Source organism: Bombina bombina, chromosome 5 (assembly GCF_027579735.1).
Source record: "Bombina bombina isolate aBomBom1 chromosome 5, aBomBom1.pri, whole genome shotgun sequence".
Taxonomy (NCBI): domain Eukaryota; kingdom Metazoa; phylum Chordata; class Amphibia; order Anura; family Bombinatoridae; genus Bombina; species Bombina bombina.
This window is the reverse complement of record NC_069503.1, coordinates 55,685,242-55,698,053: the sequence shown is the minus strand read 5'-3', so window position 1 is coordinate 55,698,053 and position 12,812 is coordinate 55,685,242. Positions and strand designations below refer to the sequence as shown.

Here is a 12,812-nt window from a genome sequence, read left to right as displayed (position 1 = left end):
TATCTCATTATATTATCACTCCTTGTAAACAAAAAAATCTTTCTTTTCTTAACTCTATCCAAGATAACAATTGAAATGAACATTTTAGTGCCTATCTTGCAGTGTGATTTAAGACAACTCAGTATGGACCAAGAGAAGTTAAAGGACAGTGAGAATTAGTAGGAAGTACAATACCAATACTGCAGTATCCAATTTAACTTATATTTAAACAACGGATATTTAACATTTCTTTCAGAAAGGAAAATATTGTTTCATATAAATGATAGAAAACAAAGATTATAATATATTTGTAAAGTTATGATATGGTCCCACTTAAATAGATTTTCTACCATTATGTTGTATAGATCTGGGAAGAATAATATTTAAGGGGCAACTGTAACACCCACAGAGCTAACTGTACTAAATGCTTGTGCTGAAACAATAGCACATATGTAATAACCTAATCTGCATCACATGAATTGTTATGTGTGCCTTTAATTATACCATACATACAGTTAATCAGAACCATTATTTATTATTATCTGTCTAAACCATTTAATATACTTTTTACAGACACGGCCAGAGCACTGAGAGATATCAGGTATTGATGTAACTGGAGTGAGTAAGGGAACCTTCTTCCTGAGCACAGACATTGGCGCTTGTTATCAGCATGAACTCATATGTGTTAGGTGAGTAAAATAGATATTATGCTGGCTTTAATTACTGGGAAAATAGAACAGATCACTTATTAAACAAATATAAACTATTATGTTTATATCTGCATCTTTAAGAACATTTGTGTCAGTGACATTATAAAGAAGGAGCAACATCCATTGGGCTGAGGAGGAGGGAAAAAATACTACTCCCCCCTCTGTTCTTTTAGACAGACCATGTCCAACAAGTGCCTAACCTCACCCACTGACCTGGTTCATTACTCAGAGCACCTGCAACTCTACCTTCCTCTGCCCTGATCTCGCTCATAGAACACCCATAACTGCACTTATGCCTACCTTGTTCCCATGTGTGTAACACCCACAACTCAGTAATTTAGTTTACAATGATGTAGTAATGTTTACACTCTATGTCGTCCTTTTTTAATTTGTTATTTACAGGTAAATATGTTTAAAAATACAAAAATGAAGGCATTTTTGGGTATAAAAAATTGTTTTTTTTATTGAGATGGATTATATTATAAAGAATAAACAGTCTAATTTTTTCTTTATTCCATTTCTTTTTATGTAGACAAACACGTGAATAGTTCATATCCATCCTTCACTATAGAAAACATCAGAATGATACCACAAACCCCAAAAATCTTAGACACCAATGACTATTCACAAACATGGGGGATATCACAAAAGATATTAAAAGACAGTGAATTGGCAGGAGCTGGGCAGCAATCATTATGTACAGAGAGTAATTTAGTAATCAAACAAGAGGAAAACATTTATGAGTTATCTAGTGAAATTATTATCCCAGATGATAAATCACACACATTTACTGAGTTTTCAAAACATATTAAAGAAGGGAAAAGTCCACAGTCTAACCAAAGGATTCATACAAAGGAGAAACCTTTCAAATCTACAGAATGTGAGAAAATCTTTAGATGGAAGTCTTATCTACTAGAACACAACAAACCACACACATATACTGAGTGCGGCAAATGTTTTATACAAAGTAATCATCTGGAAACTCATAAAAAGATTCACACAGGAGTAAAGCCTTTCACATGTACAAAGTGTGGAAAAAGTTTTACAGAAAAAAGGAATCTGAAAACTCATGAAAAGATTCACACAGGAGAAAAGCCTTTCTCATGTACAGAGTGTGGAAAATGTTTTAAAGAGAAACGTCATCTGAAAACTCACGAAATGATTCACACAGGAGAAAAGCCTTTCTCATGTACAGAGTGTGGAAAATGTTTTACAGAAAAACGTTATCTGAAAACTCATAAAATGATTCACACAGGAGAAAAGCCTTTCTCATGTACAGAGTGTGGAAAATGTTTTACAGAAAAACGTAATCTGAAAACTCATGAAATGATTCACACAGGAGAAAAGCCTTTCACATGTACAGAGTGTGGAAAAAGTTTTATACAAAACAGTGAACTGAAAACTCATGAAAGGATTCACACAGGAGTAAAGCCTTTCACATGTACAGTGTGTGGAAAAAGTTTTATACAAAAGAGTGAACTGAAAAAGCATGAAATGAGTCACACAGGAGAAAAGCCTTTCGCATGTACAGAGTGTGGAAAAAGTTTTACACGAATAACAAGTCTGAAAAATCATGAAAAGATTCACACAGGAGAAAAGCTGTTCACGTGTACAGAGTGTGGAAAATATTTTCCAGAAAAGAGTAATCTGAAAAGGCATGAAAGGATTCACACAGGAGAAAAGCCTTTCACATGTACAGAGTGTGGAAAAAGGTTTACACAAAAGTGTGATCTAAAAAAGCATGAAATGAGTCACACAGGAGAAAAGCCGTTCACATGTACAGAGTGTGGAACAAGTTTTACACAAATAACAAGTCTGAAAACTCATGAAAGGATTCACATAGGAGAAAAGCTGTTCACATGTACAGAGTGTGAAAAATATTTTCCAAAAAAGAGTAATCTGAAAAGGCATGAAAGGAGTCACACAGGGGAAAAGCCTTTCACATGTACAGAGTGTGGAAAAAGGTTTACACAAAAGTGTGATCTGAAAAAGCATGAAATGAGTCACACAGGAGAAAAGCCGTTCACATGTACAGAGTGTGGAAAAGGTTTTACACTTATGAATAATCTGAAAACTCATGTAAGGATTCACAAGGGAAGAAACCTTTCACATGTTTAGAAAGTGGAAAAAAGGTTTTTACTGAAATCCGGTATCACAAAACACTAAATATTTACACACAAATAAACTTTATATACACATTGTACAAACCTTTTTACAATTATCCTAAAGAGGACAAACTCTCTAAATAGAAGCATCAAAAAGGATCCTATTGTAAATAATACTTTCTAAATCCCAGTTATAAAAGCCCCAGATTGGAAGTGCTCTCCTGCTGTCCTTTGTTCCTCTATATATGTGCACCTCAGTTTCTCTCATATCAATGTGATAGAATCCAAACACCACACAGGAATATACAGATCTGTCCTCATACTGACCAGTTTACACAACCATTCACCACCAAAGCATCCCCAGTGTTGTTTATTAATGTGCCAGTGTTAGGAGTTGTACGTTTGTTTTACATAGGGGAGGAAATAATTACATTAACAGAATAAAGGAGACTTTATATGAAGAGTGTTGAAGAATTATATGAACAAGAACATCAGTCTCAAATTATTGACATCTGGGAGATATATTTAATGTGCCCATCATGTGGATAAACCTTTTCTTATAGCAATAGATGCTTAGCATTGTACATGTTATATAGCAGAGGAATTACTGAGGGGAAACTGATTTTATTTCATGGGACACAATATCAGTAACCGGTACATACGTGATTATAATCAGTTTAATTTAAATGGCTACTATAACCTACATGTATACTGGGTATGTAATATGTGTGTCATGTGATCATAATCAGTTTAATTTAAATGGCTACTATAACCTACACATATACTGGGTATGTAATATGTGTGTCATGTGATCATAATCAGTTTAGTTTAAATGGCTACTATAACCTACATGTATACTGGGTATGTAATATGTGTGTCATGTGATCATAATCAGTTTAATTTAAATGGCTACTATAACCTACATGTATACTGGGTATGTAATATGTGTGTCATGTGATCATAATCAGTTTAATTTAAATGGCTACTATAACCTACATGTATACTGGGTATGTAATATGTGTGTCATGTGATCATAATCAGTTTAATTTAAATGGCTACTATAACCTACATGTATACTGGGTATGTAATATGTGTGTCATGTGATCATAATCAGTTTAATTTAAATGGCTACTATAACCTACATGTATATTGGGTATGTAATATGTGTGTCATGTTCTGTAACTTGATATTATGTCTGTTATATGTTTTCATGTTAGTTAGAAGCCACAAGAACTGATAATAGCACCTACTGTATATATAAAGGGAACATTATATGTCTGATAAATCCCTTTGTATCAAGAGCACAAGTGTTAGGTATATTTATACCATTGTGTGCATATATCATGTAATGCTGCTTTTTACTATATAGTGATATACAAAGTGTTTCATGCAAATAAAAAGTGATTGTAATCCAGACCAGTATTTTGTGTTTTTTGTCTAATTAAAAACCCAATATCACAGAATAATTAGGAAAACATCATCAGACAGAAGCCAAATCTGACAGTGAAAGTTAAACGCTGGTAATTCAGATAGAGCAGCAATTTTACCCAACTTTCAATTCCTTTCTATTATCTAATTTGCTTTGTTCTTTTGGTATCTTTTGTTAAAGAGTAAACATAGGAGGCTGATATTATATGAGCTTAAAGGGACATGAAACCCAAAAATGTTCTTTCATGATTCAGATAGAAAATACAATTTTAAACAACTTTCTAATTTACTTCTATTATCTAATTTGTTTCATTCTCTTGGTATCATTTGTTGAAGGAGCAGCAATGCACTACTGGTTTCAAACTGAACACATGGGTGAGCCAATGAGAATCTGTATAAGTATGCAGCAACCAATCAGCAGCTAGAAACTAGGTTCTTTGCTGCTCCTGAGCTTTCCTAGATAACATTTCAGCAAAGGATAACAAGGGAAGGAAGCAAATTAAATAAAAGTAGTAAATTGGAAAGTTGTTTAAAATTGTATTCTTTATCTGAATCGTGAAAGAAAATTTTTGGGTTTCATGTCCCTTTAAGGGCGTGCACGTGTATTTAGCACTCTGTGCAGCAGTGTTTGTAACTATGTATATCATTGCTATAAATGTTCTTGCAAACTGCTGTCTGAAGATACGTGCATGCTCCTGAGTTCACCTAGTATTACACTTTAAAAAAGGATACTAACAGAACTAAGCACAAATTATAATATAAGTAAATTGGAAAGTAGTTTGAAATATCATGTTCTATCCAATCCATTTAAGTTTAATTTTGCCTTTTCTGTCCCTTTAACAGTACATAAAACCATATCAAATTAACCCCTCACCTACACCAACCCAGATTATTAATCACCAGCAAAGCTTTTTATACACAGACATTTTATGTACCTTAAATCATACTTAAAGGGATAGAACATTACACTTTCATGATTCAGATAGAATTTGTAATTTTAATTTCACTTCTGTTATCAAGTGTATGTAGTACTGAGAGCTGACTGGTGGCTACACACATGTGCATCTTGTCATTGGCTCACCAGATATGCTCAGCTAGCTCCCAGTATTACATTGCTGCTCTTTAGCTGACTTTGCAGGAGTTAAATACATAGTTATAAACAATCAGTGGTACAATAATAAACTGATCTAACATATTAAAATATTTTTGCCCCTTTATATCCCTTAAATTAAAAGCAGATAGTTATATCTAGATAATCTAGATAATCAATATCTTGTTAGATTTGTCACAATGTTATCTTCATTACACAAGGATTCACAACAAGATAGCACAAAGCTAGCTCTGATTAAAGGGACAGTAAACACCCTGAGACTGTAATATAAACTGACTAATTATTCCTAGGAAAACAACTTTACCATATACTTTCATTGTCTTATAGTATTGTTATATCAGCTGTGTGCCGGAATATTATCTGTGTGTCACAGACGTACAGTGACTAATAATGTAATAAACACATAAAAATAACATCACTCACTATTTAATGTCTAATAGTATTGTTATATCAGCTATGTGCCGGGATATTATCTGTGTGTCACAGACGTACAATGACTAATAATGCAATAAACACATAGAGGTAACTTCACTGACTCACTATTTAATGTCTAATAGTATTGTTATATCAGCTGTGTGCTGGGATATTATCTGTGTGTCACAGACGTACAGTGACTAATAATACAATAAACACATAGAAATAACTTCACTCACTCACTATTCCCTTTTGTCTCTGCTTGAATTATAGATCCGTAGGCATAAAGAGCGTCCCACTCGCTTGTGCTAGTAGTCACTTCCGGTCATGGCGAGTTTCCTGTGTAGCTTTAGGTTTCCTCCGGCAGCTGCACGCCAACACTTCAGTGGTACAAAGGGTCCCCACTGTTATTCCTCTATTCACTACATATAAACTGTAATAAACAAACAGCAGGGAACAGTCCTATGGATTAAGGCGGTTTTATTAGAAAGATGCAGCATTATCGTGACCTCTTATTGTGACATCATCGGAGACGTCTGACAAAGCGCTTGATGAGCGAAACGCGTAAGAATGGTCCTGATAAAGCTGCCTTCTTTCTAATAAAGTAGCTGTAGTCCATTGGAATGTTCTCTGTCATTTGCTTTATTTATTACATTTACCTTTATTACTTATTTTTCCCCATTTTCCTGTAATTTAAGTCTCAGAATGTTGTATTTTTCAGTCCTGAAAACTAAAAGTGCACATAACAGCATCACATATCTGCCCAGAAGTGGCTTCTTTTTGATCCAGGAGTTATATCTTACTGTAAGGTATAATATAAATTTGTTATGAATACTTTCCTTTCCTTACCTGCATCATCTTTTCAGATGCAGTTAAAAAGCAGCATTATGGGTTATAACGCTGCTTTTTTGCTACCGCTGTTGTTAAGAGTCTTGTAGGTACAGCTGTACCGCACACTTTTTTGGCCTTAACGCAAATTTACTTACGCAATTTGCATAAAGTCTTTTTTCAATGGGACTTCCATAGCGCCGATATTACAAGCTTTATCTGGGAGGCCAAAAAGTGAGCGGTACAACCTATCCCGCAAGATTTGTAACGCAATCTAAAGTCAGTAGTTATGAGTTTTAAACTACAAAGCTGTAGCATAAAACTCATAACTAAAGTGCTAAAAAGTACACTAACACCCATAAACTACCTATTAATCCCTAATCCGAGGTCCTCCCGTATCGCAAACACTAAAATAAAATTATTATACCCTAATTTGCTGCTCCGGACATTGCCACCACTAGAATAAACATATTAACCCCTAAACCGCCGCTCTCCCGCATCGCAAATGCTAGTTACATATTATTAACCCCTAATCTGCCACCCCTAACATTGCCACCACCTACCTACATTTATTAACCCCTTATCTGCCGCTCCGGATATCGCCGCCACTATAATAAACATTTCTTTCATGTAATTAGCAAGAGTCCATGAGCTAGTGACGTATGGGATATACATTCCTACCAGGAGGGGCAAAGTTTCCCAAACCTTAAAATGCCTATAAATACACCCCTCACCACACCCACAATTCAGTTTTACAAACTTTGCCTCCTATGGAGGTGGTGAAGTAAGTTTGTGCTAGATTCTACGTTGATATGCGCTCCGCAGCAGGTTGGAGCCCGGTTTTCCTCTCAGCGTGCAGTGAATGTCAGAGGGATGTGAGGAGAGTATTGCCTATTTTGAATGCAGTGATCTCCTTCTACGGGGTCTATTTCATAGGTTCTCTGTTATCGGTCGTAGAGATTCATCTCTTACCTCCCTTTTCAGATCGACGATATACTCTTATATATATACCATTACCTCTGCTGATTTTCGTTTCAGTACTGGTTTGGCTTTCTACAAACATGTAGATGAGTGTCCTGGGGTAAGTAAGTCTTATTTTCTGTGACACTCTAAGCTATGGTTGGGCACTTTGTTTATAAAGTTCTAAATATATGTATTCAAACATTTATTTGCCTTGACTCAGGATGTTCAACATTCCTTATTTTCAGACAGTCAGTTTCATATTTGGGATAATGCACTTGAATCAATTATTTTTCTTACCTTAAAAATTTGACTTTTTTTCCCTGTGGGCTGTTAGGCTCGCGGGGGCTGAAAATGCTTCATTTTATTGCGTCATTCTTGGCGCGGACTTTTTTGGCGCAAAAAATCTTTTCTGTTTCCGGCGTCATACGTGTCGCCGGAAGTTGCGTCATTTTTGACGTTCTTTTGCGCCAAGGATGTCGGCGTTCCGGACGTGGCGTCATTTTTGGCGCCAAAAAGCATTTAGGCGCCAAATAATGTGGGCGTCTTATTTGGCGCTAAAAAATATGGGCGTCGCTTTTGTCTCCACATTATTTAAGTCTCATTTTTTCTTTGCTTCTGGTTGCTAGAAGCTTGTTCATTGGCATTTTTTCCCATTCCTGAAACTGTCATTTAAGGAATTTGATCAATTTTGCTTTATATGTTGTTTTTTCTCTTACATATTGCAAGATGTCTCACGTTGCATCTGAGTCAGAAGATACTTCAGGAAAATCGCTTTCTGGTGCTGTAACTACCAAAGCTAAGTGTATCTGCTGTAAACTTTTGGTAGCTATTCCTCCAGCTGTTGTTTGTATTAATTGTCATGACAAACTTGTTAATGCAGATAATATTTCCTTTAGTAATGTACCATTACCTGTTGCAGTTCCATCAACATCTAATGTTCAGAATGTTCCTGATAACATAAGAGATTTTGTTTCTGAATCCATCAAGAAGGCTATGTCTGTTATTCCTCCTTCTAGTAAACATAAAAAATCTTTTAAAACTTCTCTTTATACAGATGAATTTTTAAATGAACATCATCATTCTGATTCTGATGACTCTTCTGGTTCAGAGAATTCTGTCTCAGAGATTGATGCTGATAAATCTTCATATTTATTTAAAATGGAATTTATTCGTTCTTTACTTAAAGAAGTTCTAATTGCTTTAGAAATTGAGGATTCTGGTCCTCTTGATACTAATTCTAAACGTTTAGATAAGGTCTTTAAATCTCCTGTGGTTATTCCAGAAGTTTTTCCTGTTCCTAGTGCTATTTCTGAAGTAATTTCCAGAGAATGGGATAAATTGGGTAATTCATTTACTCCTTCTAAACGTTTTAAGCAATTATATCCTGTGCCGTCTGACAGATTAGAATTTTGGGACAAAATCCCTAAGGTTGATGGGGCTATTTCTACCCTTGCTAAACGTACTACTATTCCTACGTCAGATGGTACTTCCTTTAAGGATCCTTTAGATAGGAAAATTGAATCCTTTCTAAGAAAAGTTTATCTGTGTTCAGGTAATCTTCTTAGACCTGCTATATCATTGGCTGATGTTGCTGCTTCAACTTTTTGGTTGGAAACTTTAGCGCAACAAGTAACAGATCATGATTCTCATAATATTATTATTCTTCTTCAACATGCTAATAATTTTATCTGTGATGCCATTTTTGATATTATCAGAGTTGATATCAGGTTTATGTCTCTAGCTATTTTAGCTAGAAGAGCTTTATGGCTTAAAACTTGGAATGCTGATATGTCTTCTAAATCGACTCTACTTTCCATTTCTTTCCAGGGTAACAAATTATTTGGTTCTCAGTTGGATTCTATTATGTCAACTGTTACTGGTGGGAAAGGAACTTTTTTACCACAGGATAAAAAATCTAAGGGTAAAAACAGGGCTAATAATCGTTTTCGTTCCTTTCGTTTCAACAAGGAACAAAAGCCTGATCCTTCATCCTCAGGAGCAGTTTCAGTTTGGAAACCATCTCCAGTCTGGAATAAATCCAAGCCTTCTAGAAAAGCAAAGCCAGCTTCTAAGTCCACATGAAGGTGCGGCCCTCATTCCAGCTCAGCTGGTAGGGGGCAGGTTACGTTTTTTCAAAAACATTTGGATCAAATCTGTTCACGATCTTTGGATTCAGAACATTGTTTGAGAAGGGTACAGAAATGGTTTCAAGATAAGACCTCCTGTAAAGAGATTTTTTCTTTCCCGTGTCCCAGTAAATCCAGTGAAAGCTCAAGCATTTCTGAAATGTGTTTCAGATCTAGAGTTGGCTGGAGTAATTATGCCAGTTCCAGTTCTGGAACAGGGACTGGGGTTTTATTCGAATCTCTTCATTGTACCAAAGAAGGAGAATTCCTTCAGACCTGTTATGGATCTAAAAATATTGAATCGTTATGTAAGGATACCAACGTTCAAAATGGTAACTGTAAGGACTATCTTGCCTTTTGTTCAACAAGGGCATTATATGTCCACAATAGATTTACAGGATGCATATCTGCATATTCCGATTCATCCAGATCATTATCAGTTCCTGAGATTCTCTTTTCTGGACAAGCATTACCAGTTTGTGGCTCTGCCGTTTGGCCTAGCTACAGCTCCAATAATTTTTACAAAGGTTCTCGGTGCCCTTCTGTCTGTAATCAGAGAACAGGGTATTGTGGTATTTCCTTATTTGGACGATATCTTGGTACTTGCTCAGTCTTTACATTTAGCAGAATCTCATACGAATCGACTTGTGTTGTTTCTTCAAGATCTTGGTTGGAGGATCAATTCACTAAAAAGTTCATTGACTCCTCAGACTAGGGTAACCTTTCTGGGTTTCCAGATAGATTCAGTGTCCATGACTCTGTCTTTGACAGACAAGAGACGTCTAAAATTGATTTCAGCTTGTCGAAACCTTCAGTCACATTCATTCCCTTCGGTAGCCTTATGCATGGAAATTCTAGGTCTTATGACTGCTGCATCGGACGCGATCCCCTTTGCTCGTTTTCACATGCGACCTCTTCAGCTCTGTATGCTGAATCAATGGTGCAGGGATTACACAAAGATATCTCAATTAATATCTTTAAAACCGATTGTACGACATTCTCTAACGTGGTGGACAGATCACCATCGTTTAATTCAGGGGGCTTCTTTTGTTCTTCCGACCTGGACTGTAATTTCAACAGATGCAAGTCTTACAGGTTGGGGAGCTGTGTGGGGATCTCTGACGGCACAAGGAGTTTGAGAATCTCAGGAGGTGAGATTACCGATCAATATTTTGGAACTCCGTGCAATTTTCAGAGCTCTTCAGTCTTGGCCTCTTCTGAAGAGAGAATCGTTCATTTGTTTTCAGACAGACAATGTCACAACTGTGGCATACATCAATCATCAAGGAGGGACTCACAGTCCTCTGGCTATGAAAGAAGTATCTCGAATTTTGGTTTGGGCGGAATCCAGCTCCTGTCTAATCTCTGCGGTTCATATCCCAGGTATAGACAATTGGGAAGCGGATTATCTCAGTCGCCAAACGTTGCATCCGGGCGAATGGTCTCTTCACCCAGAGGTATTTCTTCAGATTGTTCAAATGTGGGGGCTTCCAGAAATAGATCTGATGGCGTCTCATCTAAACAAGAAACTTCCCAGGTATCTGTCCAGATCCCGGGATCCTCAGGCGGAAGCAGTGGATGCATTATCACTTCCTTGGAAGTATCATCCTGCCTATATCTTTCCGCCTCTAGTTCTTCTTCCAAGAGTAATCTCCAAGATTCTGAAGGAATGCTCGTTTGTTCTGCTGGTAGCTCCAGCATGGCCTCACAGGTTTTGGTATGCAGATCTTGTCCGGATGGCCTCTTGCCATCCGTGGACTCTTCCGCTAAGACCAGACCTTCTGTCGCAAGGTCCTTTTTTCCATCAGGATCTCAAATCCTTAAATTTAAAGGTATGGAGATTGAACGCTTGATTCTTGGTCAAAGAGGTTTCTCTGACTCTGTGATGAATACTATGTTACAGGCTCGTAAATCTGTATCTAGAGAGATATATTATAGAGTCTGGAAGACTTATATTTCTTGGTGTCTTTCTCATCATTTTTCTTGGCATTCTTTTAGAATTCCGAGAATTTTACAGTTTCTTCAGGATGGTTTAGATAAAGGTTTATCCGCAAGTTCTTTGAAAGGACAAATCTCTGCTCTTTCTGTTCTTTTTCACAGAAAGATTGCTAATCTTCCTGATATTCATTGTTTTGTACAAGCTTTGGTTCGTATAAAACCTGTCATTAAGTCAATTTCTCCTCCTTGGAGTTTGAATTTGGTTCTGGGGGCTCTTCAAGCTCCTCCTTTTGAACCCATGCATTCATTGGACATTAAATTACTTTCTTGGAAAGTTTTGTTCCTTTTGGCGATCTCTTCTGCCAGAAGAGTCTCTGAATTATCTGCTCTTTCTTGTGAGTCTCCTTTTCTGATTTTTCATCAGGATAAGGCGGTGTTGCGAACTTCTTTTGAATTTTTACCTAAGGTTGTGAATTCTAACAACATTAGTAGAGAAATTGTGGTTCCCTCATTATGTCCTAATCCTAAGAATTCTAAGGAGAAATCGTTGCATTCTTTGGATGTTGTTAGAGCTTTGAAATATTATGTTGAAGCTACTAAGTCTTTCCGAAAGACTTCTAGTCTATTTGTTATCTTTTCCGGTTCTAGAAAAGGCCAGAAAGCTTCTGCCATTTCTTTGGCATCTTGGTTGAAATCTTTAATTCATCATGCCTATGTCGAGTCGGGTAAAACTCCGCCTCAAAGGATTACAGCTCATTCTACTAGGTCAGTTTCTACTTCCTGGGCGTTTAAGAATGAAGCTTCGGTTGATCAGATTTGCAAAGCAGCAACTTGGTCCTCTTTGCATACTTTTACTAAATTCTACCATTTTGATGTATTTTCTTCTTCTGAAGCAGTTTTTGGTAGAAAAGTACTTCAGGCAGCGGTTTCAGTTTGAATCTTCTGTTTATGTTTTTCATTAAACTTTATTTTGGGTGTGGATTATTTTCAGCAGGAATTGGCTGTCTTTATTTTATCCCTCCCTCTCTAGTGACTCTTGCGTGGAAAGATCCACATCTTGGGTAGTCATTATCCCATACGTCACTAGCTCATGGACTCTTGCCAATTACATGAAAGAAAACATAATTTATGTAAGAACTTACCTGATAAATTCATTTCTTTCATATTAGCAAGAGTCCATGAGGCCCGCCCTTTTTTGTGGTGGTTATGA

General features: G+C 36.5%; 1 protein-coding gene across 1 annotated transcript in view; it reads left to right on the top strand.

Annotated features, from left to right (window-relative positions):
* LOC128659834 (gastrula zinc finger protein XlCGF26.1-like) overlaps positions 1-4,208 on the top strand; it is a 29,773-nt gene extending 25,565 nt beyond the window's left edge. Inside the window, exons 2-3 of the mRNA XM_053713408.1 lie at positions 553-668; positions 1,222-4,208. Of these exons, the coding sequence (XP_053569383.1) occupies positions 650-668; positions 1,222-2,807 (1,605 nt within the window). The 5' untranslated portion in view covers positions 553-649 and the 3' untranslated portion in view covers positions 2,808-4,208. The remainder of the gene's footprint in view (positions 1-552; positions 669-1,221) is intronic.
* Positions 4,209-12,812: the final 8,604 nt, after the last annotated feature.